The 25,529-nt window shown below is 32.3% G+C and overlaps 1 protein-coding gene across 5 annotated transcripts in view; it reads right to left on the bottom strand.

The window, feature by feature from the left end:
• The window catches only part of LOC135139182 (mitochondrial adenyl nucleotide antiporter SLC25A25), a 63,435-nt gene that overhangs the window by 672 nt on the left and 37,234 nt on the right, over nucleotides 1–25,529 (bottom strand). For 3 of the 5 annotated variants that reach the window (XM_064069302.1, XM_064069303.1, XM_064069304.1), the window contains one exon: nucleotides 67–796. In XM_064069302.1, the coding sequence (XP_063925372.1) occupies nucleotides 67–796 (730 nt within the window). Of the gene's footprint in view, nucleotides 1–66; nucleotides 797–2,877; nucleotides 3,835–7,330; nucleotides 7,616–25,529 lie in introns of those variants that run through there. The other 2 variants (XM_064069305.1, XM_064069307.1) reach the window with 2 other exon arrangements.

Raw genomic sequence — 25,529 nt, forward strand, 5'->3', positions numbered from 1 at the left:
ACGTCAGCATTTGCCGCTCCCTAGACCGAACTATAAAGTAAAACGAGTAGCGAACGTGATAATTACCTTGCGCCTGCAACCTCGTCCGCACCAACGCCAACGGATACGAACACATTTGACCTAAAGTACTCGAGACGCTGCCGCACGCCAGCAGCATCCAAAAGCTGGGCTGCTCCAGGTTGGAATGAGTCTTCAAATACTTCTTCTTCAACGTTTCATACACAGCCAAATCTATGCCGGCGTACGGCACGATGCCCAAAATGTTTGGAATGTAACCCCTGTAGAAGCTGCCGACCCCCTCGAAGTGGTAGATCTTGAAGGCGGCGTCCATAATGCCCTTATACTGTCCGGTCTTGCGCAGCGCTAACCTAGTTTTTAATACTTCCAGGGGGTAAATGGCGGTCTGGCTGATCCCGCCGGCGAACGCCCCCGCACAGAACCTCTCGTAAATGCTGAGGGGCGCCTTCGAGTCGCCCTTAATCAGTCGCTTGATCTGCTCGTAGGCGGCGAACTTGATGGCGGACTCGGGGGCGATCTTGAGCACGTTGATGCCGTTGCCGCGCCAGAAGCCCGTCACGCCGCCCTCGCGCAACATCATGCTGAAGCAGTCGCCGATCCGCTGCTTGGAGGGCTGCACCTGGAGGAACACTTTCAGTCTGTCTAGAGGGGCTGTGCAGGTCCGGGAAACCGCCCCGGCGATGCCTCCAGCCGCTAAATGCCGCCACCACATCCCTGTCTGCATTTCACTCTGGGTGAAGTCATCAGGGACGTTCATGTCCTCCCCAATATCGAGGTACTGCAACAAAAAAAACATAATAAGACAAGGGTACTTCAGGGGGTTGGTGACAAGAGTACTTGGTAGCGCAAGCCATCGGGGGCAAAAATCGTGAACATCGTGGGGTGTCTCAATACCATAAGGGGGATTTTATTGTCAGTGTGGACGCTTGACGTATCAAGTGTGACAGGTGTCAAAATTAAGTGGTTAGTAACTTGAAAATAAAAATTATTACGGCATGAATGGCTTTCGCCAGCGTTCCATCTTCAAACTCTGCGATTAACACCGATAATGTCTTCATTGTAACTGATGTCAGAATTTTCTATGCTTAAAATGAGGGTTAAAGCTTAATTTTAAAAAGTTTGACATTTGGTCCACTTGGTCCAAGGGAGCTTTCACTGACACTAAATAAAGACAAATTTTTAAATTTGAATATGTATGTTTTGCTTAAATCCATGATGTTAAGAAACATGCAAAACGGGCATAACGTATTCCAAAGATTGCACTCTTGTGATTGCACTTAATCAACGTGAAGTTAGTCGCGTTGATGCAACCCACAATACACCGCCAATTGAGGGAATATTCAATCGATAATCATGAAATTGATCGATTTAACTGATCTATTGATCAACGCATTCTGTATTTTAGCCTCTAATAAAGTTTACAAACGCGACCAGACCATAGGAACGACATTACATTTAATGATGTATTAAAATGGTTGAAATGTTGGTTGCATACTTTACGGGCGTACACATCAAAAACCAAAGTGAATCATTTGTGTCCTTGTTTTAAACGCCTACAAGTAGAATTTAATGGCGATTTTATTTCCAACAAGGACTGTGGCCTGGAATAGTAATACTGACGAAATAATTGGTCGAAAGTACAGTCAAACAAAATTTGATTTTGTGAAATTTTACTGTTTTATATTTCGAAAGTATTAGTCAATGTAATTGAAAAAGTTTCACCTTCTTAAAAAAAAGGCAGTTGGGGACCCCGAGGTTTTACATTCATAAGAAAAAGAGACACTTGGGACCCCCTAGAAGGTTTTACATTGTTAAAAAATACAGTTGGGGTCCCATAGAAGGTTTTAGATTCTTTAAAATACAGTTGGGATCCCCGAGCAGGTTTCACATTTTTAAAAAATACAGTTGGGACCCCTGAGAAGGTTTCACATTTTTAAAAAAGACAGTTGCGACCCCCGAGAAGGTTTCACATTTTTAAAAAACACAGTTGGAACTCCCGACAAGGTTTTACATTAAAAAAATTATATTTGGTGCCCCGAGAAGGTTTTACATTTTTAAAATAAACAGTTGGGATCCCCGAGAAGGTTGCATATTAAAAAAAATTACATTTAGGGCCCCGAGAAGGTTTTACATTATTAAAATAAACAGTTGGGACTCTCGAGAAGGTTTCACATTAAAAAAAAAACATTTGGAACCCCTGAGAAGGTTTTACATTTTTAAAATAAGCAGTTGGGACCCCCGAGAAGGTTTCACATTATTAAAAAAGACAGTTGGGACCCCCGACAAGGTTTTACATTAAAAAAATTATATTTGGTGTCCCGAGAAGGTTTTACATTTTTAAAATAAACAGTTGGGATCCCCGAGAAGGTTGCATATTAAAAAAAATTACATTTAGGGCCCCGAGAAGGTTTTACATTTTTAAAATAAACAGTTGGGACTCTCGAGAAAGTTTCACATTAAAAAAAAAACATTTGGAACCCCTGAGAAGGTTTCACATTTTTAAAAAAGACAGTTGGGACTCACGACAAGGTTTTACAATTAAAAAAAAAACAGTTGCTACCCCCGAGAAGGTTTCACATTTTTAAAAAAGACAGTTGGGACTCACGACAAGGTTTTACAATTAAAAAAAAACAGTTGCGACCCCCGAGGTTTCACATTTTTAAAAAAGACAGTTGGGACTCACAAGGTTTTACCAGTGGCGGCTGGTGACGTTTTGAAATGGGGGGACACAATTTGATTGATGAGTTAAATATGAAGAACTAAAACAGGTTGTCATTACCAATTAATAGACGAAATTGTGTGACGGAAATAAATACAAAAATACATTCAATAAAAATAAAAACGGATTTCTCCACATACCTTTTTGCCTTCGGTGTTCATGGCATCTAAAAGTTCATTTTGGACAGTTTTAGGCGTTCCTTTAAAAACCGTTGCTTCTTTCAAATGATCTGATAAAGTCGAATTCAGCCATAAAATCAATCAGACCTCGAAATATATCTGGATTTTGTGATTCCCTACTTTCGTCATGTCCACGTAAAGCAAATTCAAACACTCCACAAAATTGTATGCACATTATCAATCGGCGTAATATATGGCGATTTTTGTCGACCCTTGCGTTATGTGCCCGAATATTATTAATATAAGCGGTGTGTAGTTGTTTCCGAATGTCTGTATTACCGAGAAGATTATCCAAGAATATTTATCATACGTGTTCGCGCAGAAGGAAAATTAAAACCCGCAGTAGTAACTCAATCCTCCAGAGCACGATCGCAATGGGCTCACAAGCCAGTTGTATCAGGCGCATATCAGGCGGCCACGACGTGTACTTTCCATTGCACCGGTGTAAACAAAACATCTAAATCGGTCATGATTCGGTCCATTCGGTCTCTGTGCTCGGCTTTTATCAGCATTTCATCAGAAATAACATATCATATATCCAAGGCACATCTTTAGATGCAAGTGGAAGTAAGTTTTGATACATTTTATACAAGTGGAGCGAGATAAAAAAATTAGTTTTGATAATTATGACACAAATTTCCGGATAATTTTTTAAATATTGAAAATTACTATTTTGCTATGTCCAGTGTGTTTGTGGACGTTGTAATTTTGGGGGGGCACGTGCTCTTGTGCCCCCCGGCACCAGCCGCCCCTGGGTTTTACTATTAAAAAAAAACAGTTGCGACCCCCAAGGTTTCACATTTTTACAAAAGACAGGTGGGACTCCCGACAAGGTTTTACATTCTTAAAAAATACAGTTGGGACCCTCGACAAGGTTTTATATTCAAAAATCAATTGGGGCCCACGAGAAGGTTTTACATTCTTAAAAAATGCAGTTGGGACCCCTGAGAAGGTTTCACATTTTTAAAAAAGACAGTTGGGACTCACGACAAGGTTTTACAATTAAAAAAAAGCAGTTGCGACCCTCGAGAAGGTTCCACATTTTTACAAAAGACAGTTGGAACTCCTGACAAGGTTTTACATTAAAAAGAAAGAACAGTTGGGGGCCCCGAGAAGGTTTCACATTTTTACAAAAGACAGTTGGGTCTCCCGATAAGGTTTTATATTAAAAAATCAGTTGGGGCCCACGAGAAGGTTTTACATTCTTAAAAAAAAACAGTTGGGACCCCAGAGAAGGTTTCACATTTTTACAAAAGACAGTTGGGACTCCCGACTAGGTTTTACATTAAAAAGAAAGAACAGTTACGACCCCCGAGAAGTTTTCACATTTTAATAAGAGACAGTTGGGACTCCCGACAAGGTTTTACATTCTTAAAAAATACAGTTGGGACCCTCGACAAGGTTTTATATTAAAAAATCAGTTGGGGCCCACGAGAAGGTTTTACATTTTAACAAAAGACAGTTGGGACTCCCGAGAAGATTTCACATTTTTACAAAAAACAGTTGGGACTTCCGACAAGGTTTTACATTAAAAAAACAGTTACGACCCCCGAGAAGGTTTCACATTTTAACAAAAGACAGTTGGGACTCACGACAAGGTTTTATATCAAAAAAATTACAGTTGCAAACCCCGAGAAGGTTTCACATTTCTACAACAGACAGTTGGGACTCACGACAAGGTTTTACATTCTTAAAAAATACAGTTGGGACCCTCGACAAGGTTTTATATTAAAACATCAGTTGGGGCCCACGAGAAGGTTTTACATTCTTAAAAAATACAGTTGCGACCCCCGAGAAGGTTTCACATTTTAACAAAAGACAGCTGGAACTCCCGACAAGGTTTTACATTCTTAAAAAATACAGTTGGGACCCTCGACAAGGTTTTATATTAAAAAATCAGTTGGGGCCCACGAGAAGGTTTTACATTCTTAAAAAATACAGTTGGGACCCCTGAGAAGGTTTCACATTTTTAAAAAAGACAGTTGGGACTCACGACAAAGTTTTACAATGAAAAGAAAACAGTTGCGACCCCCGAGGTTTCACATTTTTACAAAAGACAGTTGGGACTACCGACAAGGTTTTACAATTAAAAAAAAAAACAATTGCGACCCCCGAGAAGGTTTCACATTTTTAAAAAAGACAGTTGGGACTCACGACAAGGTTTTACAATGAAAAGAAAACAGTTGCGACCCCCGAGGTTTCACATTTTTACAAAAGACAGTTGGGACTACCGACAAGGTTTTACATTCTTAAAAAATACTGTTGGGACCCTCGACAAGGTTTTATATTAAAAAATACAGTTGGGACCCCTGAGAAGGTTTCACATTTTTAAAAAAGACAGTTGGGGCTCACGACTAGGTTTTACAATTAAAAAAAAACAGTTGCGACCCCCGAGAAGGTTTCACATTTTTACAAAAGACAGTTGGGACTCCCGACAAGGTTTTACATTAAAAAAAACAGTTGCGACCCCCGAGAAGGTTTCAATTTAAAAAAAAGAACAGTTGGGACTCCCGAGAAGATTTTAGATAAAAAAAACAGTTGCGACCCCCAAGAAGGTTTCACATTTTTACAAATCACAGTTGGGACTCCCGACAAGGTTTTACATAAAAAAAAAAAACAGTTGGGAGTCTCCGAGAAGGTTTCACATTTTTAAAAAAGACAGTTGGGACCCCTGAGAAGGTTTCACATCTTTAAAAGAGACAGTTGGGACTCCGGACAACGTTTTACATAAAAAAAGACAGTTGGAGCTCCAGAAAAAGTTCCACATTCTTAAAAAATACAGTTAGTGCCCGAGTGAAGGTTTAACATTCTAAAAAAATACAGTTGGAACTCCCAAGAAGGTTCTATATTTTTAAAAAAGGCAGTTGGGACTCCCTATAAGGTTTTAGATTAAAAAATCACTTACGCAGGAGAACATCATTTTATAAAATTTAAAGAACATTTATTATGTAAAATTGTAGCATGACGATCATTTTTTGGGAAGACCATAAACGAATAGATTTTAATTAACGATAAGTAAATTTTAAACGTTTGCGTCATTTCAAATCATTCAGTTTTGAATTTTCAAAGTCAAAATGTAAAGCACAATTTTGAATTTTTTCCCACAAAAGAACATTTAAATGTCTAGGGTAAAACTGAACACGGGTTCATAAACCACATGAAGCTAAGCTTGCGCTTAGGAAACAAAACAAACAGGAAGTTAGGGCTTTGGGAATGCCGAAAGATAAGAAAACGGGTCACATCTAAAATTTACGTTATCACATATGCTCTGATTATCGCTTGGTAGTAACAAGGGGAACTAAGCTCTCGAGCACCCATAACCGTCAAGCCTGAATTAACCAAACGGGTAAATGCGTGGATTCCAGAGTTAATTTCGTTGGCACATTCCAACCAATAAATATCATGACTAGCTAACCTAATCCCTAAACAAACAATTCTCGCCTACAAATATTTGACCTAGATGGTATCGATTATGAACCATAAAACACGACCTCATTTCCACCTCTTCCAAGTTTATTAACCCAAACCAAACCCCTTCGATTCTTACATTCAAAAGTCGAATGACTTTCCCCATAAACTTTGAACTGCTCTATTTACTCTTTCAAATATTTATCAGTGAAAGCAACAATTCACGCAGTTGCATCAGACACACATTGTACTCAAAGTTTTCATTATTTTACAAAAAAATCCGTTTCACGATGACTTTGTAAAAATGACCAATCATCATGACGTTCCGATTCTTAACAGGTTCAACCAGTCACAATAAACCACCTCCAGCGCCAAAAACAAGAACTTTTCCTTTCACTCCGTGCCATTTTTCCGTAGATAGAAAAAGCGTTATCTCTGGTTGCTAGTCGGGAATCACAAGGTTCAAAGTTTTATCGCTCATGACGTCACGATGACGATAATTCAGCAGAAGCGTGATGTAACTGTGTCCGCGCTGCACTTACTTAATTTAAGTCGAGTGACGTCACTCCGGCCATGGAGACAACACGGAATTGGCATGTGAATACCGAAAATCTCGATCACAAATTTGTGTTACGCCATGTTGCTCAATCTGTTTGCAGAAGTTACTTAACCGAGGTACTTAAGTCGCGTTATCGCAAATGTTCCAGGCTAGAGATGGGGGAGACGCTTCCGCTACTTATCTCGCTAACGGTAACAAAAAGCGGGCAAAAACTTTCACATTCCGTGGTAATCGAACCTTGGATTTGGATTTTCGAACGACACATTATTGCCACGACCCCTGGGTCTTCAGCGCTAATTTAATAATTAAAGAGTTAGACGGTGACTCACGCGTTGAATTTTTTAGCGATCTGGCGCTTTCTAATTAAACTTTCATTGCTAGGCTTTCTAGAGCGTCGTTATAATTTTAGCCAAAGTCACATGTGGTCGTGGTTACATAAACCCTTACCTTCATTAGTTCCTTGATAAGGTAAATGCATTCCTCCAGGACGTCCGGTATGGACGCCGGAGCTAACTCTTGTTCGTACATCTCGTTATTTATCACAATTTTGCTTAATAATTTAATCACTTATGAAAATATAAATAAGATCACTTAACACAGTCACTTTGGTTTAGCACATGCCTTACAGCTCACCGCTGCGCGTTCTGACTAATGGCGGGAACTCCACCAGCTGTCGAGGATTTACTAGCTCGGACAGCGCTATCACTCTATAGATATGTCTGCTCGAAAAGGTGGGGGGACGGTCGCTGATTACCGGCTATGATTAGTGAAGCTGAAGGATCAGGGTCTGGGACAAAATGCACTTTGACATGAGGTTTGGTACATGTGAGGCTGTGATTAGTTGAAGAGGCTGTGATTGCGATTTTGCGGCCAATCAGAGGCTTGGAAACAGCCACACACTTATTGATAAGGGTGACCTTCAGACAGACGGCTGCAGAAAGATTTGTTTGGGACAGCCGGTTTATAACGGAGTGAGGTTTACAGGTAGAATTATAAACAATAGCTTCCTTGGAAGGATTTAGGGGCAGTTAGAGGTGTTCTAAAATCGATTTGCTGCACGTGTTCGACCGTTTTATCTACCACAAAGTCTACTTTTTTCCAATATTGCGATCAAGAGGTGATAAGATTTACGTCTTTGTATGAAGTAGGTGGATTATCGGACCGGATATTTTGGTTATCTAGATCAAATTCTATTGTTTTGAAAATTTGGGACGATGAGTCTAGTGCAGAAGCGGTCCAAGGTTTGTTTGGACCCTAGGAACCCTGACCTAACACTATCAGTGACTACAAAACAAAACACTGAAATTGTTCGCAAAAGACAACTAGGAAAATTTCCGCTGCTATTACGTCCGTAGCAAATTAATATTAATGAATAGTACGAAATCAAACCATACATTTAAATGGAAATAACAACCTCGTAAAAATACACCAATAAACATTAATTTTTATGAACAATGTCGTCGAGATTAGTTACAAGAGGATTACTATTTTGCAATATCCGACACGGTTATCAAATACACCGAAAATAAAATTTAGTCAATCGGAAAGTCTAATATACATACAAAACAAAATTCTCAAAAACAATACCACGAAAAAACATAACAACAAAAAATGTGAGTACCACCATAAGATATAGTGATAAAATGCTCTTTACCACACTGTGTACACATAATTTTCGAACGAGAGGAAGTTGAAAATATTTTGTTTACAATTTCGGGAAGGGTGATTCATAATTATTATTATTACAAGCCAGGTGTATTTATCTCTGAATGTACGTATGTCTGTGGTTGTTGAACAACTCGCCCTCTATGTACAATCGCACGCAAATGTTTTGAGCCTATGCCTCACCGAAGAAGGCGGTCCAAATCCTTCAAGGGCAGAATTTCAGGTAGGCTCAAACTACAACGAAATTTACATTTTACTCTATAAAATTTTATTGACAATAACGGGACGGACAGTAGTTACATTTGGTAAGAAATATTTATGGCTCACGCCAGTTCTCTGGAATTTGTCGGAGAAGATCTGGCAGGTAGTTGTTCCCATAAAATAATGGTCACTTTCGTTCGTGAGTAACGACTTTGTCAAATAAAATACTTTTAAATGTTCATAATAAATAAATAAAAAAAAAAAACGATATTGTCATTGAGTGACATGTAACTGGCATAATAATAAAAACGTGCCATTTTTGTTAACTGATATTTTTTTCATAAATGTCGCAAAATTATTAAATTTGTCTAATCATCCCCACCAATAATGTGATGACGTCACTTCAAATTTATGCATAGTGAATGGGTTTTAAATTGCATACAGTAACATAGTCCTACACATGTAGTTTATGACTCCGTGTTGAATTTTTATCCGAAACGTCCAGATTTTTGGAAAAAAAATCAAAATTATAAAACAATATTTTGCAATTTAATTTTGAATTTGCAAAATCGAATACTTTGAAATCTTGCAGATGTTTTAAAGTCATGATAAACATGATACATTTTTTATTAAAATATATTTGCTTATCCCCTCTAAAAAATTTATGACGTCACCTCAAAATTTTGCAGAATAAATCCTATCTTAAATGTATAAAATATGATGAGTTTTTATACTTGTGATTAATCACTGCATTAATATTTTTTTAGATTTGGTTATACAGGGTGTCTCAAAAAAGCTAATGACTGAGTCAATTTGTTTTATTGAAGAAATCAAGAATAGCAAAACTGAATACTTTGAAATGTTGTAGATGTTTTAAAGTTTTTGTAAGCATGGTAACTTTTTCGAAAATTTGATTAATATGCGGCAAATCGAAAATCGGAAAAACTGAAATTCACTAATGCAAAAAACAGAAAATCGAAAAATACAAAAAAATCGAAAATCTAAAAATGGATAACCAAAAAATCGAAAAGTCAAAAATTTGTAATACTGAAAATTAAAAAAATCAAAAACAAAAATTAAAAAAAATCGGAAATTAAAATAATCAAAATATGTAAAGTAGAAAAAAATTGCAAAGCCTTAAAACTGAAACGAACAGAAAAATCGAAAAAGCAAAAAATTGGAAAAACAAAAATTCGAAAAATCTAAAATCGCAAAAGTGGAAAATCGAAAATCTGAATAAAGAAACTTGGAAATTCTGAAAATTGGAAAATCGAAAACCAAAAAATCGGAAAGAAACAAAATTGAAGTCTAAAAGGTGAGAATGGAAAAATTGAAAAACCGAAAATTCTAAAAATCGACAATGGACAAATTGAACATCACAAAATTTAAATTGAAAAATTGAACATAGAAAAATCGATGAATTGAAGAATCGGAAATTCGACTACTCAAATTTTCTAAAAATCGAAAAATCGTAAAACCGAAATATCCAAAATTTTAATGGTCGAAAGTCTGAAAACTGAAAATCGAAAATTCTGAAAAGCGGAAAATAGAATATCGAAAAATTTAAAAGAAATTGAAGTCTAAAAACCGAAGAATGGAAAAATTAAAAATCAAAAATTCGAAAAATCAAAACCGAAAAGTCCAAAGATTCAAAAAGGAAAATCGAAAAATCAAAAATCTGAAAATTGAAACTCGAAAATTCGGAAAATCGAAAAGCCGAAAAATCGAAAATTTGATGAATCAGATATGCGAAAAACAGAAAATCTGAAAATACAAAACTGAAAAATCGAAAATCTAAAAATGGAAAAACCGAAAATCGAAAATTCAATGAATATAATACGTAGGTCGATCGAAAAACCGGAAATTCACAAATCTGAAAAATCGGAAATTTGCAAGATTGAAAAACCGAAAATTGAAAAATCAAAAAATCGAAAAATGGAAAATTCAAAAATCGCAAAATAGGAAAACAGAAAATTCGAAAATTCATAATGTTGAAAACTCTAAAAGTCGACAATTCAAAAATCGAAAAGTAAACAAATTTCAAAGCCTAAAAAGTGACGAACAGAAAAATCGAAAACTCGTAAAATCATAAAGTGGAAAATCGAAAACTGGAAATTGAAAAATCGAAATATCGAGAATCGACATATTAAAAAATCGGAAATCGAAAAATGAAAAAAAAACACAATTCAAAAATCGAATAATCCGAAACTAAAATAATAGAAAAGTGGAAAAGTAAAAATTGCAAAGTCTAAAACTGACGAACAGAAAAATCGAAAAATTAAAAAAAATCGAAAAATATCTAAAAATGGAAAAATCGAAATGCTCAAAAATCGAAAATTCGATTAATCAATATTCTAAAAATCGAAAAAACGGACACAAATCCACAAATCTGAAAAATCGAAAATCGAAATATCGAGACTCGAAAAATTAAAAAATCGAAAAATTGAAAAATCCCAAATCGAAAAATGAAAAAACCAAAAATTCAAAAATCAAACTATCGGAAAGTAAAATGATCGAAAAATTAAAAAATAAAACAAATCCCAGATCCATAAAAACTGAAACAAATAGAAAAATCGAAAAACCACAAAATCGGAAAAACGAAAATCGAAAAATCGCAAATCGAAAAATCGTAAAATCAGAAAATGGAAAATCGAATACTCGAAAATTGAAAAATTGTAGGTCGAAAAATTAAAAAACCGAAAAATCGAAAAATTTAATGACCAATGGAAAATCGAAAAATCGAGAATAGAAGAATTAAAAAAACGTAAAATCGAAAATTCAAAAATCAAAAAAATCCGAAAGTAAAATATAATCGAAAAATGCAAAAAAATTGCAGCAAAGTCTAAAAACTGACCAACAGAAAAATCAACAAATCGAAAAACGGAAAAACCGAAAACTCGAAAAGTTGATAGAAAAATGGAAACTGAAAAATCTAATTAGATGAAACGGTTGGTCGAAAAAACGAAAAATCGAAAATCGAAGTGATCTTTTTTTGAGACAGCCTGTATAAGTGAATCTAAAAAATATTACTGCAATGATAAATCACAGTAAAATCCAAAAGTAAACAAATTTCAAAGCCTAAAAAGTGACGAACAGAAAAATCGAAAACTCGTAAAATCATAAAGTGGAAAATCGAAAACTGGAAATTGAAAAATCGGAGATTGGAAAATCGAAAATCGAAATATCGAGAATCGACAAATTAAAAAACCGAAAAATCGAAAAATTAAAAAATCGGAAATCGAAAAATGAAAAAAAAACGAAAATTCAAAAATCGAATAATCCGAAACTAAAATAATGGAAAAGTGGAGAAGTAAAAATTGCAAAGTCTAAAACTGACGAACAGAAAAATCGAAAAATTAAAAAAATCGAAAAATATCTAAAAATGGAAAAATCGAAATGCTTAAAAATCGAAAATTCGATTAATCAATATTCTAAAAATCGAAAAAACGGACACAAATCCACAAATCTGAAAAATCGAAAATCGAAATATCGAGACTCGAAAAATTAAAAAACCGAAAAATTGAAAAATCCCAAATCGAAAAATGAAAAAAAACTATCGGAAAGTAAAATCATCGAAAAATGAAAAAATAAAACAAATCGCAGAACCATAAAAACTGAAACAAACAGAAAAATCGAAAAACCACAAAATCGGAAAAACGAAAATCGAAAAATCGCAAATCGAAAAATCGTAAAATCAGAAAATGGAAAATCGAATATGTACTCGAAAATTGAAAAATTGTAGGTCGAAAAATAAAAAAACCGAAAAATCGAAAAATTTAATGATTCGAACGATAGGAAGTTGAAAATATTTTGTTTACAATTTCGGGAAGGGTGATTCATAATTATCATTATTACAACCCAAGTTTATTTATCTCTGAATGTACGTATGTCTGTGGTTGTTGAACAACTCGCCCTCTATGTATGTATGTACATACCAAAGTGCACCTTGACTCTTATTATTACTTAGCGATATTAAACCACGCGATACATATGAACCTGTCACTTTTAACTACCAATTTAGCATATTCGTTATCTAACAATAAAAGCATTGCTGATGATTGACGGTCGTATTTAAAGTCGCACGAAAGTCGGCTTTTCGACTTAATCCCCAACTTTTACCGCTACTTCTTAGGGTTCCACAGGTAGAAAATTCTCAGCGGTTAATTTTCCGCAGGCGGGATTCATGCTGTTTCTGGTAAACTAATGCGAACAAAAATAACCAAAGTCGGGGCCGTTTGTAGCTTTAAGACTCCTGAGAAGGATTTGCGTTGGCGTAGGTCGGATGGAAATTATTGGAAAAACACTTGCGGCCTACGGGATGTTTATGATTTATTTTTATAAAAAAAAATGTTCGTTATTGTACACAAGTAGCTGCTGAAGTTTGATTAAAGACGATTTTCTACATTACGGGGTCGAGAATTTAATTGAAATCGTCGAGTGGTGAAAATAAATACATATTTCTAATGGAATTTTCACGCTACATTCTTGTTGAAATCTAGGTTCAAACAATGGAACCCAGACAACAAAAAATTGTCTCTTTGTAATCAGCTTCAATTGGGTGATATCTTGATACCTACATCTTAAAACAAATAAATTTAGAAATCATGTAAGAAGCCGATAATCTGATAATTTATCGTACGTAAAAAATAACAAAGAAAGATTAAATGCGAAGAATTATAACCACTGATATCAAAAAGACTTACTGGTCAGTTGCGCGCAACGGTCAGAAAAACCATCAACTATGTATGCATTTATGCATTTTGAGCCGAAGATTTTTGATTGCTCTTAAATTAGAATGAAGAGCTACAAAATAAATATTTTTGTAAAAATGCAAAAAACTGAGGAACAAAAAATAACTTTGGGTAAATCTGTCTATTTTACAAACTATGACCTTGGTGATGAAACTGATTCCTCACAAAATGATGAGTCTACAATTTCCTCGACGATAGGAACACGCAACTACTTTGTTTAAACATTTCCGGAAAAGTGAATCATAATTTATTATAATTATTCAGGATTTAATACACCCGTACTTTTACGGAAAGACAAAGATCTTATCGGTCCACGCTCATTTAAAAAAAACAACCATGATACATATCATTCGCACAAATATATATTTTTAAAAAATAACAAAAATGTAAGTCAAGTGAAATGTACGCCACAGATTTCCAACAAATGTTGATGTAACCTTTGACATCTCGAACTGCTGGACTCTACTGGTATTATTACGTTCGAGATTTAAAATTATGCGATTAATGATGATTTAATGCCACCTCGACATTAACTTTTCTGTGTTCGGAGAAGAAAACTTTCAGGTGTTGGCAAATTTAAAACCCGACTTTCACCCGTTTTCTACCTGGTAAAGCCCTAGGCTAAGTCCTAGGGCTTTACCAGGTAGAAAATTCTGTTTTTCAAAGGTCCTAAATCCGAACAATAAAACTCAGGCACTAAGAATGTTTTCCGTGTTCTGATGATTAATTCCATTGCTAGTATCGAGTGGTATCATAGCAGATCTTACAAACGTTGAGATAACAATTGAGATAATTTTAAATTTAGAAGTCATATGATGAGAGTGATAATGAAAATGATTTATTAGATATAAATACCCCACCTACTATCGCCAAAATGTAACAAAAGCCATAAATTGGTTAAGGTATGATATTATTATCACTTTTAGAAAACTTAAAATCATATATAATGTACGCTCAACACACACCTATAAAAACGCATTCCAACTGCGCCGACTTTTCGAGGGTCAAACTGCGCCGTCACGTGTTTTGAACGACACATTTCTACCAGATTATAGGTGTTTTGGAAATTTTTAGCAGTAATTTGTAAAATTATGAGGTTATGAACACCGTTTTGAATGGCAACAACCCAATGAAAAACTGTAATCAACGGAAGTTCAGCTCTCTTAAAATAATAATAAAAAAATAAGGCTTCCGATCCTAGCAAACATGGAACAAATTTTGACACATTCAAGAAAAAAAAAAAGAATTAATTTTTAAAATGTGAACTAAGCCAGCGAATGTTTCGTTTGTTATTTGTAGTGAATTACTTTACTTTGTATATTTAACAGTTTTAATGTAATAAATGAACAATAAAACAATTTTAGTACCCAAAAAACCCTGATGATGGTTTCGCTAATAATGTCAAGGCCGCGTCATAACCTACCATAAAACTTAAATCGCAGCACTTCCGTCCTTCAAATACTTTTTCTACAAATCAATTGGTTTCAAGTAAAAATAAGTACTCTTGAAATAAGATTTTTATTTTTAAATGCACTCACTCAAGACTTCGGAAACAAAATTTTCATAGCTAACCTCAAAATATCAATGTTTCCATGGTAAAACTGTCCACAATGACTTAGTGTAACTAGTGCCAAATGTAATCATTGATCATCCGCGCAGTTTGGTATCTTAATTTTTTCATCTTGAGCGTACGCTTCCATGTTTTCTCGACGATTCATGACCTCTAGAGTGCGAAAAAAGTGGTCTCCCGTTTCCGTCTATGTGTCGTCTATATCAATTTTTGATTGGACGCATATTCTCTGAAACTACTGGACCGGTTGTTGTCAAGTTTTGCAGGTTTTTTTTTTGTAGATTGTAAAATGCTAACCAAAAATTGATATGGGTCCTTGCAAAAATGTTGTCGACCAAATTTTTGATTTCACAATGTTTCGTTTTTCATTTTCTTAAATTTTTAAATTTTTCCATTTTACGATATTTTTTTTCATTTCATAATTTTTCGTTTTTTCAACTTGTAATCTTTTCAATATTTCAGTTTCTCTACATTCATAGTTTTCAATTTATCGATATTACAATTTTCCATTTTTCGATTTTTCAGTGTCTCAATTTTGAATTTTTCGGCTTTCCAATTTTTCGTTTCCTCAATTTTTCCAGTTTTTGATTTATATTTTTCATTTTTATTTTCACGATTTTTTAATTTTCATTTGCTCGATTTTATATCACAATTTTTCGGTTATTCAATTTTTAAATTCTTCAATTTTGCAATTCTTGGATTTCCTATTATCCGATTTTCCGATTTCTTTCATTTTAAATATTTTAATTTCACAAAACAAATTTAGTTTTTTCGATTTTGCGCTTTTTCGTTTCCTCACTTTTTCAAGTTCTTGATTTCCAATTCTTAGATTTTTCAATTTTCCAATTTTGCATTTTTTTCACTTCTTTATTCGAAAAGTTGAAAAAACTGCAAAATCAAAAAAATGAGAAAATCTAAAAATCGCAAAATTGAAAACTAAAAATCAAGAAACTTAAAAATCGAAAAAATTAATGAAGCGAAAGATTGGAGAATCCAAAAAATTTAAAAATCGAATACAAACCATCAAAAAATCAACAAATTGGAAATGAAAAAATCGAAAATTGAAAATTCTAAAAATTGAAAAATCTTCCGGAAAATCGAAAAATCGAAAACTCCAGAAATTAAAAAACCGAAAAGTGAAAAAATTGAAACGTAAAAAAACTAAAGAATAAGAAACTGAAAAATAAAAAAAATGAAAAAACAGAAAATTCAAATATCAAAAAATCCAAAATTTTTCAAGTTCTTCTTTGCAATTTTTTTATTACATTTTCGCTTTTTCATTTTCAAGTCTTCGATTTAGCAATTTTTCCATTTCTTTTATTCGAAAAGTTGAAAAATTGAAAAATCGAAAAACTAAAAACGGAAAAAATTGCAAATCGAAGTACTGAAAACACGAAAAATTGAAACAGTGAAAAATCGTGAAATTTAAAAATCGAAAAAATTAATGAACTGAAAAATGGGAAGCAAGCAAAAACGAATCGAAAAATGTTAGACATTAAAGAATCGTCAAAATTAAAAAGGCGAAAAACTGTAACACTGAAAGATCGAAAATTTGAAAAATTAAATATCTATCGAGAAATCAAAAAATTGAAAAATTCTAGAATCGCAAAATTGAAAACTGGAAAATTCAAAAATAAAGAAAATAAAAAACCCAAAAAAATACAAATGAAAAATTAAACACAAAAATTGAAAAATTGAAATCTCGTGAAATTGCAAATATAAAATTTGAAACATCTAAAAGTTGTAAAAGCGAAAAACTGAAAAATTTAAAAACAAGAACTTGAAGAGCTGCATATAGCAAAAAAATGAAAAATTGAAAAATTGTATAAGAAAATAAAAAAAAAAAACAGAAACGAAAAACTGCAAACCGAAAATTTTAAGAAATAAAACATAAAAGAATAAAAAAAACTGAAAAACTAAAAATAGAAAACTCCAGAAAATTTATATCGTAAAATAGCAAAATCTAAAAATTGAGAGAAAAATTGAAAAAAGGAAAATAAAATCGAAACATTGAAAAATCGAAAAATTGTATAATAAAGAAAATAATAAACCGAAACGAAAAACTGCAAATGGAAAATTCGAAAAAATGAAATATCAATTAATCCAAAAATTGAAAAACTAAAAATGGAAAACTAGAGAAATTTTAAATCTAAAAAATGCGAAATTAAAAAATTGGGAGAAAAACGAAAAATTGAAAAGAAAATCAAAAAAACAAAACGAAAAATTGCAAAATTTAGAAATTGAAAGATCCAACAGTTGAGAAAACTGAAAAATTTTATCATGAAAACTCGAAAAATCGCAAATCGAAAACTGAAGACATGAAAAATTGAAAGAAAAATCGAAAAATTGAAAATCGAAAAATTGAAAGATTAAGAAAACGAAAAAACCGAAACGAACAATTGAAACTCGAAAAACTGAAGACATAAAAAATTGAAAGCAAAATCGGAAAACTGAAAACTCGTGAAACTGCAAATCTAAAAATTGACACATGTAAAAGTTGTAAAATCGATAAACTGAAAAATTTAAGAAACAAAAACTTGAAAAAATTACAATTGGAAAAAAAAATTATAAAATCGGAACATTGAAAAATCGAAAAATTGTATAATAAAGAAAATAATAATCCGAAACAAAAAACTGCAATTGGAAAATTTGAAAAAATGAAATATCAATGAATCAAAAAATTGAAAAACTAAAAATGGAAAACTAGAGAAATTTTAAATCTAAAAATTGGCACAATGTAAAAGTTGTAAAATCGATAAACTGAAAAATTTAAGAAACAAAAAATTGAAAAAATTAAAATTGGAAAAACAAAAAATTATAAGACCGGAACATTGAAAAATCGAAAAATTGTATAATAAAGAAAGAAATAAACCGAAACGAAAAACTGCAAATGGAAAATTCGAAAAAATGAAATATTAATGAATCCCAAAATTGAAAAACTAAAAATGGAAAACTAGAGAAATTTTAAATCTAAAAATTGTGAAATAAAAAAATTGGGAGAAAAACGAAAAATTGAAAAGAAAATTAAAAAAACAAAACGAAAAATTGCAAAATCTAGAAATTGAAACATCCAACAGTTGAGAAAACTGAAAAATTTTATTCTGAAAACTCGAAAAATCGCAAATAGAAAACTGAAGACATAAAAAATTGTAAGAAAAATCGGAAAATTGAAAGCTCGTGAAACTGCAAATCTAAAAATTGAAACATCTAAGAATTGTAAAATCGAATAACTGAAAAATTTTAAAACAAAAACTCGAGGAGTTGCATATGTATAGTACAATTGAAGAAACAAAAAAATTAAAAATTGAAAAAATTGAAGTTGAAAAAACAAAAAATTATAAAATCGCAGATTGAAAACCAAAAAATTTTGTAATAAAGAAAATAAAAAACCGAAACGAAAAATTGCAAACCAAAAAGTGGAAGAAATGAAACATCAAAGAACCAAAAAACTAAAAAATCAAAAATGGAAAACTGGAGACATTTTAAATAGAAAAATTTAAAACTCCAAAAATCGAGAGAGAAAAACTGAAAAAATTTAAATAAAATCGAAACACTGAAAAATCGGAAAATTGAAAGATTCAAAAGTTGAAAAAACCGAAAAATTTGAACGTGAAAACTCGAAAAATTGCAAATTGAAAAACTGAAGGAGAGGAAAAACGATAAAATTGAAAAATGAAGGAAACAAAAAACCGAAACGAACAATCGCAACTCGAAAAGCCAAAGACAAAATAAAATTGAAAGAAAAATCGGAAAATTGAAAACTCGTGAAACTGCAAATCTAAAAATTGAAACATCTAAAAGTTGTAAAATCGAAAAAAAAAATAAAAATAAAAACAGTGAAATTGAAGAAAAAAATAAATGAAAAATTGAAGAAAGAAAAAATTGAAAAAACAAAAAATTATAAAATCGTAAGATTGAAAAATCAAAAAATTGTATAATTAAGAAAATAAACAACCGAAACGAAAAATTTCAAATTAAAAATTTCAAGAAATGAAAGCAATGAATCGAAAAAATGAAAAACTAAAAATGGAAAACTCGAGAAATTAAACCTAAAAATTAAATTGCTGAATTTAAACTTGGGAGAGAAAAACAAAAAATTGAAAAAATTAAGAAAATAAAAAAAATGAAACGAACAATTGCAAAATCTAGAAATTGGAAGATCCAATAATTGGAAAAACTAAAAAAATTTAACCTGAACTCTCCAAAAATTGCAAATCGAAAACTGAAGACATGAAAAAATTGAAAGAAAAATAAAAAAATTGAAAACTCGTGATACTACAAATCTAAAAATTGAAACATCTAAAAGTTGTAAAATAGAAAAATTGAAAAACTCGAAGAGTTGAATATTATAGCAAAATTGAACAGAAAAAATTAAAAACTGAAAAATTGCAAATCGAAAAATTGAAGAAACCAAAAACAAAAAATTGAAATTGAAGAAACAAAAAATGTATAAAATAAAGAAAATAAAAAACCGAAACGAAAAATGACAAACCTATAATTTGAAGAAATGAAAAATCAAAGAATCGAAAATTTTAAGATGGAAAATCGAGAAATTTTAAAGCAAAAAATTGCAAAATCTAGAAACTGAAAAATTCAAAACTTGGAAAAACTGAAAAAAGGCTACGGGAGTGTTATTTAAGCCACTAGTTTTTACTCTATAGAGGTTACCAGAAAACAAAAATCGTTAAAAAAATTGAAAATTTTTCAAAGCAGGAATTTTTTAATTTCGCATTTACTCGTTTTTTTTTCTACAATTACACGCTAACATAGTTTCTGCATTATCATACAACTGAAAAACCAGAAATCTTTAAAAATGAAACACAAGTGTATAAACGTTGATCGCAATCTCATTCTACCCCCATACATTCACAAAATAAGACAATCTCAGCGGCGAAAGCCAACACTCAAACTATATACAAGAGAAACTAAATTTGGCTACATCCTGTACACTTTCATCATCCTGTGTGAAAGGAAAAGTCACGATCGTTAACCTTTCATCCCATCCAAAAATTCGCCCAAAAAGTACGCATTACACATTCCAATATCACACGAGCATCTACTACTCCAAAAAAATTCCACTCTGACACGTCCCGATAACACCAAGACCCCCAGTCATCCAAATCCCCAATGGCCAGCGATTACAACGACCACAGTCCACACTCCGAGCACGCAAAACGCGATAAAACCCATCTCCTTATTTACCCAAACTGACGTAATCTTTACGTGTTCTCCGCAAAACATTTTCATCCTCTCGAAAACAGCGTAATCCAGCCCTGTAAACATTAATCACGCGAAAAGGAAGCGGCCGATTGCCCCTGACAGCTTGATTCGGAGGCTCGTCTCATTGCACATCAACACAGCACTTTGTCAATTTCGTAAATTTAATAATCCCGGTACAATGCCATGACGACACCTCTGCAACGCAAAATCGCACGTAGGAGGCGATCGATCGCCCTCTTCGGCGCCGGAAAGGCGTCAATTCGAGCGTCGTTACGTCACTGGGGTAAAATGTGAATAAACCGGGAGGCGGCGGCGGCCCTGACGCACTCCGGAAGAAAATTCGCAGTGTACGAGGGCGGAAAATTCCGCGCAGTGGTGAAGTCGCGACGGTTTTTTTAATCGGGGTGATGTTGGGCAAGAGCGTGGGTTGTGCTATTTTGGGTGGCTATCGAAAGTTGATACTCGTGGGGTTTAGTGGTGGCTTTTGGAGCGATAAGAGGTATCGAATTCGCGTGAACCTAGACCTTGGAGGATAAAATCCTGGTAATAATCCAATACGAGCAGACAAGGTCGAGTATGCACTCTCAGCAGTAATGGCCAGACGGACGATCAATAAGCACGATTTTATTAATACGACTTCGTTTGATTATCCTTAGAAAAAATTTCGACTCGTTGAAGTATCGTTAATTCACACTTCAACGTCAGTCTATAAAAAATCTAATACAATAATTATGACCCTACGTCGTGTTATTAATAAATGGGATCAATATTTGTGGATTGTTATCAATTGATTTCTGTATAAAAATAAAGTGTTAATGAAACAGTACACTATTACAGGTGGTACCGACTCCACTGAACCTCTAATCAACGATTTTATTAGCAACTACGTAGACAATTTGATCCTTTATAGATATTTTTCAAAACATTTGCCAATCAATTACCCGCACAATCCGCATGTTTTTGCTAATCAACGAAAGATAATGAATATTGCAATATTGTTACCCCGTCAATTAAATCCCGATAAAAGTTTATTGTACTTTTGACTGCAATTAACTCAAGGTCGTTTTATTTGTCTCGTTTTGCATTTTTTTATTGTATGTAATTTCTATTTGTTCAAGTTTACTAAATTGTATTTGAAATAGTGATTGAAAAATATTTACCATTTTGCTGCTCATTAGAATTTAAGGGGACTATAAAGTTAAAAAATATTTGATCTGCTCGAACAAACAACGTTAATGATGGCTATTATAATCTCAGACACGAATCTGGCTGTCCGTTAAGTGCGCATTAAATTGCAATGAAGTTGTGATCATTTTCGCGTTATCGCTAATTTTAATGGTCGTAGAAAATTGATTACGTGAATTAGGAGACGATGCAGCGGTTCGTACTGATGCATAACGTCAATCGAACTTGACACATCGATTTTGACACTCCGTGTTGATGTATAGGGGCAGAATAGTGTTACAATCAACGTTTATAAGGGGTGTCTGAATGATTTGGTAACTACCGAAAAAATTCTGTGATGAAAGGTTACACAGTTGCATTTTTTTAAAACAGAACACCAATGTATTTTTGCTGTGTTGAGTTTTTTATGGACAAATAAAAATTAAAAATTTATAACTACAATTTTGATTTTTGCGAAAATTTGGATGCCAAGGGTAAAAACTCAAAGCGGACTCATAAACCACATTTTCCATGCAAAAATTTGAAGTGACGTCAAATTGTTGGTGGTGATGATCAGACAAACTTTGGTTAAAGTTTTACTATCTACAGGATATTCCTAAAGTACATATAAAATTTGACAGTCCGCTAGTTTCGGAAATTGTCTAATCAATGTCAACATTGACGAACAATCTAAGATTTAAAAATTCGAAAAATCCCGAAACTAAAATGTAGAAAAATTGGGAAATCGAAAAATTAAAAAGTCAAAAAATCGAGAAATCGAAATTCTCCAAAATCAAAAAATTAAGAACTGAAAAATCGGAAAATGAACCATTGAATAATGGAAACGTCGAAATCTCGATAAATTGAGAAGTAAAAAAGTGAAAATTTCAAAAATAGAAAAATTTGAAAACCAAAAACTGACAATGTCAAAATCAAAATTTAAAAAATCGAAAAACTGAAAAATCAAAAAACCGGGAAATCGAGAAATCTAAAAATGCATAATTTAAAAAATTGAAAAACTGAAAATCGAAATGATAAAAAATCGAAAAACCAAAAAATCGAAACATGGAAAAATTGAAACATCGAGAATAAAAATTTCCCAAAATAGATAAATTAAAAACTGAAAAAGCGGGAAATTGAACAATCATATAATCGAAATTTCGATTAATCGAATATCAAAATCGAAAAATTTAAAAACCGAAAAATTGAAAAATCGACAAATAAATTTAAAAAATCGAAAAACTGCGAAATTTAAAACCAACAAGTCGAAAAAATCGGGAAATCGAAATTGCTCAAAATTGAAAAATCGGACAATTTAACAATCGCATAATCGAAACGTTGGGATCTCAATAAATCGAGAAATTCAAAAAAAAAAAATCGAAGAACTGAAAAACTGAAAAACTGAAGAATCAAAAAACCGGGAAATCGAGAAATCGAAAAACGTACAATTTAAAAAATGGAAAAACTGAAAAACGGAAACACCGAAAAACTGAAAAACCCAAATATTGAAGGGTCGAGAATTTGAAACATCAAAAAAATGAAAAATCCAAAATTTAAAAGATCTAGAAATCGAAATTTCTCAAAAGCAAAAAATTAAACTTAAAAAATTGAAAATCGAATAAACGAAACGTCGAAATCTTGATCAATCGAGAAATCGGAAAATTGAACCATCAAAGAAATGAAAAACTGAAGAACAAAAAAAAAACGAGAAATCGAAAACTCTGAAACTCTAAAATTAAGAAAAAAAAATTGAAAAATGAAATGCAGAAAAATTGAGAAATAGAAAAACTTAAACCAAAACATCGAAAAATTGAAAAGTGGAAAAATCGAAAAGCCAAAAAATCCAAAAACCTAGAAATCCAAATATCGAAAAATTGAAAGATCGAGAATTGAAAATTTGCCCAAAATAGATAAATTAAAAACTGAGAAATCGGGAAATTGAACAATCGTATAACCGATTTTTCGATTAATTGAAAAATAGAAAAATCGAAAATTTTAAAAACCGAAAAACTGAAAAATTGACAAATCAAAAACTTTAAAAATCGATCGAGTTTTAAAACTTGGAAGATCTAAAACTTAAAAAATCGAAATATTGAAAAATCCCGAAACTAAAATGTCGCGAAAACAACAAATCGAGAAACTGAAAAACCGATACATCGAAAAAATGGAAAAATTGAAAAATTGAAAAATCGATCTGAAAAACTAAAAAACTGAAAAATCAAAAAAAATGAGAAATCAAAAAATTGAGGAATCCAAAAACCGAAAAATCGAGTATCGATAATTGGAAAATCGAAAAGGTAAAAAATCGAAAAACCGAGAAATAGAACCATCGAAAAATCGAAACGTGAAAAGATCCGGAAAGGGAAATCGAAAAATCAAGAAATCGGAAAAGCAAAAATTCGAAATTGCCCAAAATCGAAGAAAAAATTCAAAAACCGAAAAATTTAAAATCGACAGATTAAAAGTATTAGAAATCGAAAAATTGAAAAACCGAAAAATCTAAAATCGAGAAGTTGAATAATCGAAAGATCGAAAAATCGAAGTTTCAAAAAAATTGAAAAATCCCAAAACTGAAATATCGAGAAAATGAGAAATCAAAAAACTGAAAAGCAGACATCGAAAAATTGGAAAATCGAAATATCAAAAATTTTAAAAATCGAAAAATTGAAAAATAAAAAAATCGACCTGAAAAATTGCAAAACTGAAAAATCAAAAAATGAGAAATCGAAAAAACTAAAATTTGAGAAAATGAAAAATTGAAAAATGCCAAAAGCATCGAAAAATTGGAAAATCGAAAAGGTGAAAAATCGAAAAACCCAGAAATCGAAACACGAAAAGATCGGGAAAGGGAAATCGAAAAGTCGACAAATCGAAACTGTCCAAAAACGAAAAATTTAAAATCGACAATCAAAAATTTTAAAAACCGAAAAATTGAAAAACCGAAAAATCTAAAATAATAATAATAATAAGTTTATTCCAACACACGTTAATCTATCTATCTATTATACTAATATTAAAATCAGGAAGTAGAGTAATCGAAAGATCGAGGAATCGAAGCATCAAAAACTTGAAAAATCTAAAATTTAAAAATTTAGAAAATTCCAAGATTGAAAAGTCGAGAAAATGAGAGATCGAAAAACTGAAAATCCCAGACATCGAAAACTTGGAAAATCCAAAAATAAATACTTTTTAAAATCGAAAAATTGAAAAATTAAAAAAATGCCAAAATCGAGAATCGAAATACTGGAAAATCGAAAAGGTGAAAAATCGAAAAACCGAGAAATAGAAAAATCCCAAATTCGAAACACGAAAAACGGGAAACGGAAATCGAAAAGTCGAGAAATCAAAAAATCGAGAATTCACAATTGCCCAAAAACGAAAATTAAAAATCGAGAAATTGAACAATGGGAAAATCGAAACGTCGAAATCTCACTAAATCCAGAATTGAAAATTTGAAAGCTAAAAAATCTAAAATTTAAAGATTCGAAAATTTGAAAAATAAAAAATCGAAGAACTGAAAAGCTTAAATACCGAAAAATCAAAAAAAACGAGAAATCCAGAAATCGAAAAACCCCAAAACTGAAAGTCGAAAAATCGAGACATCCAAAAACTAAAGAACCGAAACATCGAAAAATTGGAAAATCGAACGAACAATCGAAAAACCAAGAAATCGAAAATTGGGAAAGAGATGGAAACATGATAAGATCGGGAAATCGAGAAGACGAAAAGTCGAAAAGTCAAAATATCGAGAAATAGAAATTACCCAAAACCGAAAAATTAAAAATGGGACAATTGAAAAATCGGGAAATTGAATAATCGAATAATTAAAAAATCGAAATCCAGATAAATCGAGATATCGAAAAAGTGAACATTTGTAAAATCGAAAAATTTAAAAACCGAAAAATTGAAAAAATGAAAAATCAAAAATTTTAAATATCGAAACATTTGAAAAACCGAGAAATAAAATTTCAAAATTTGGACAATTGAATAGAAAAATCCACGAAAAGGCACCGAAAAATAGAAAAATTGAAAAGCTGAAACGTCGAAAAACCGAGAAATCGTAACATGAAAAGAT

Source organism: Zophobas morio, unplaced genomic scaffold (genome assembly GCF_036711695.1).
Source record: "Zophobas morio isolate AGI-343-1 ecotype UQ-CSIRO unplaced genomic scaffold, CSIRO_AGI_Zmor_V1 ptg000031l, whole genome shotgun sequence".
NCBI lineage: Eukaryota > Metazoa > Arthropoda > Insecta > Coleoptera > Tenebrionidae > Zophobas > Zophobas morio.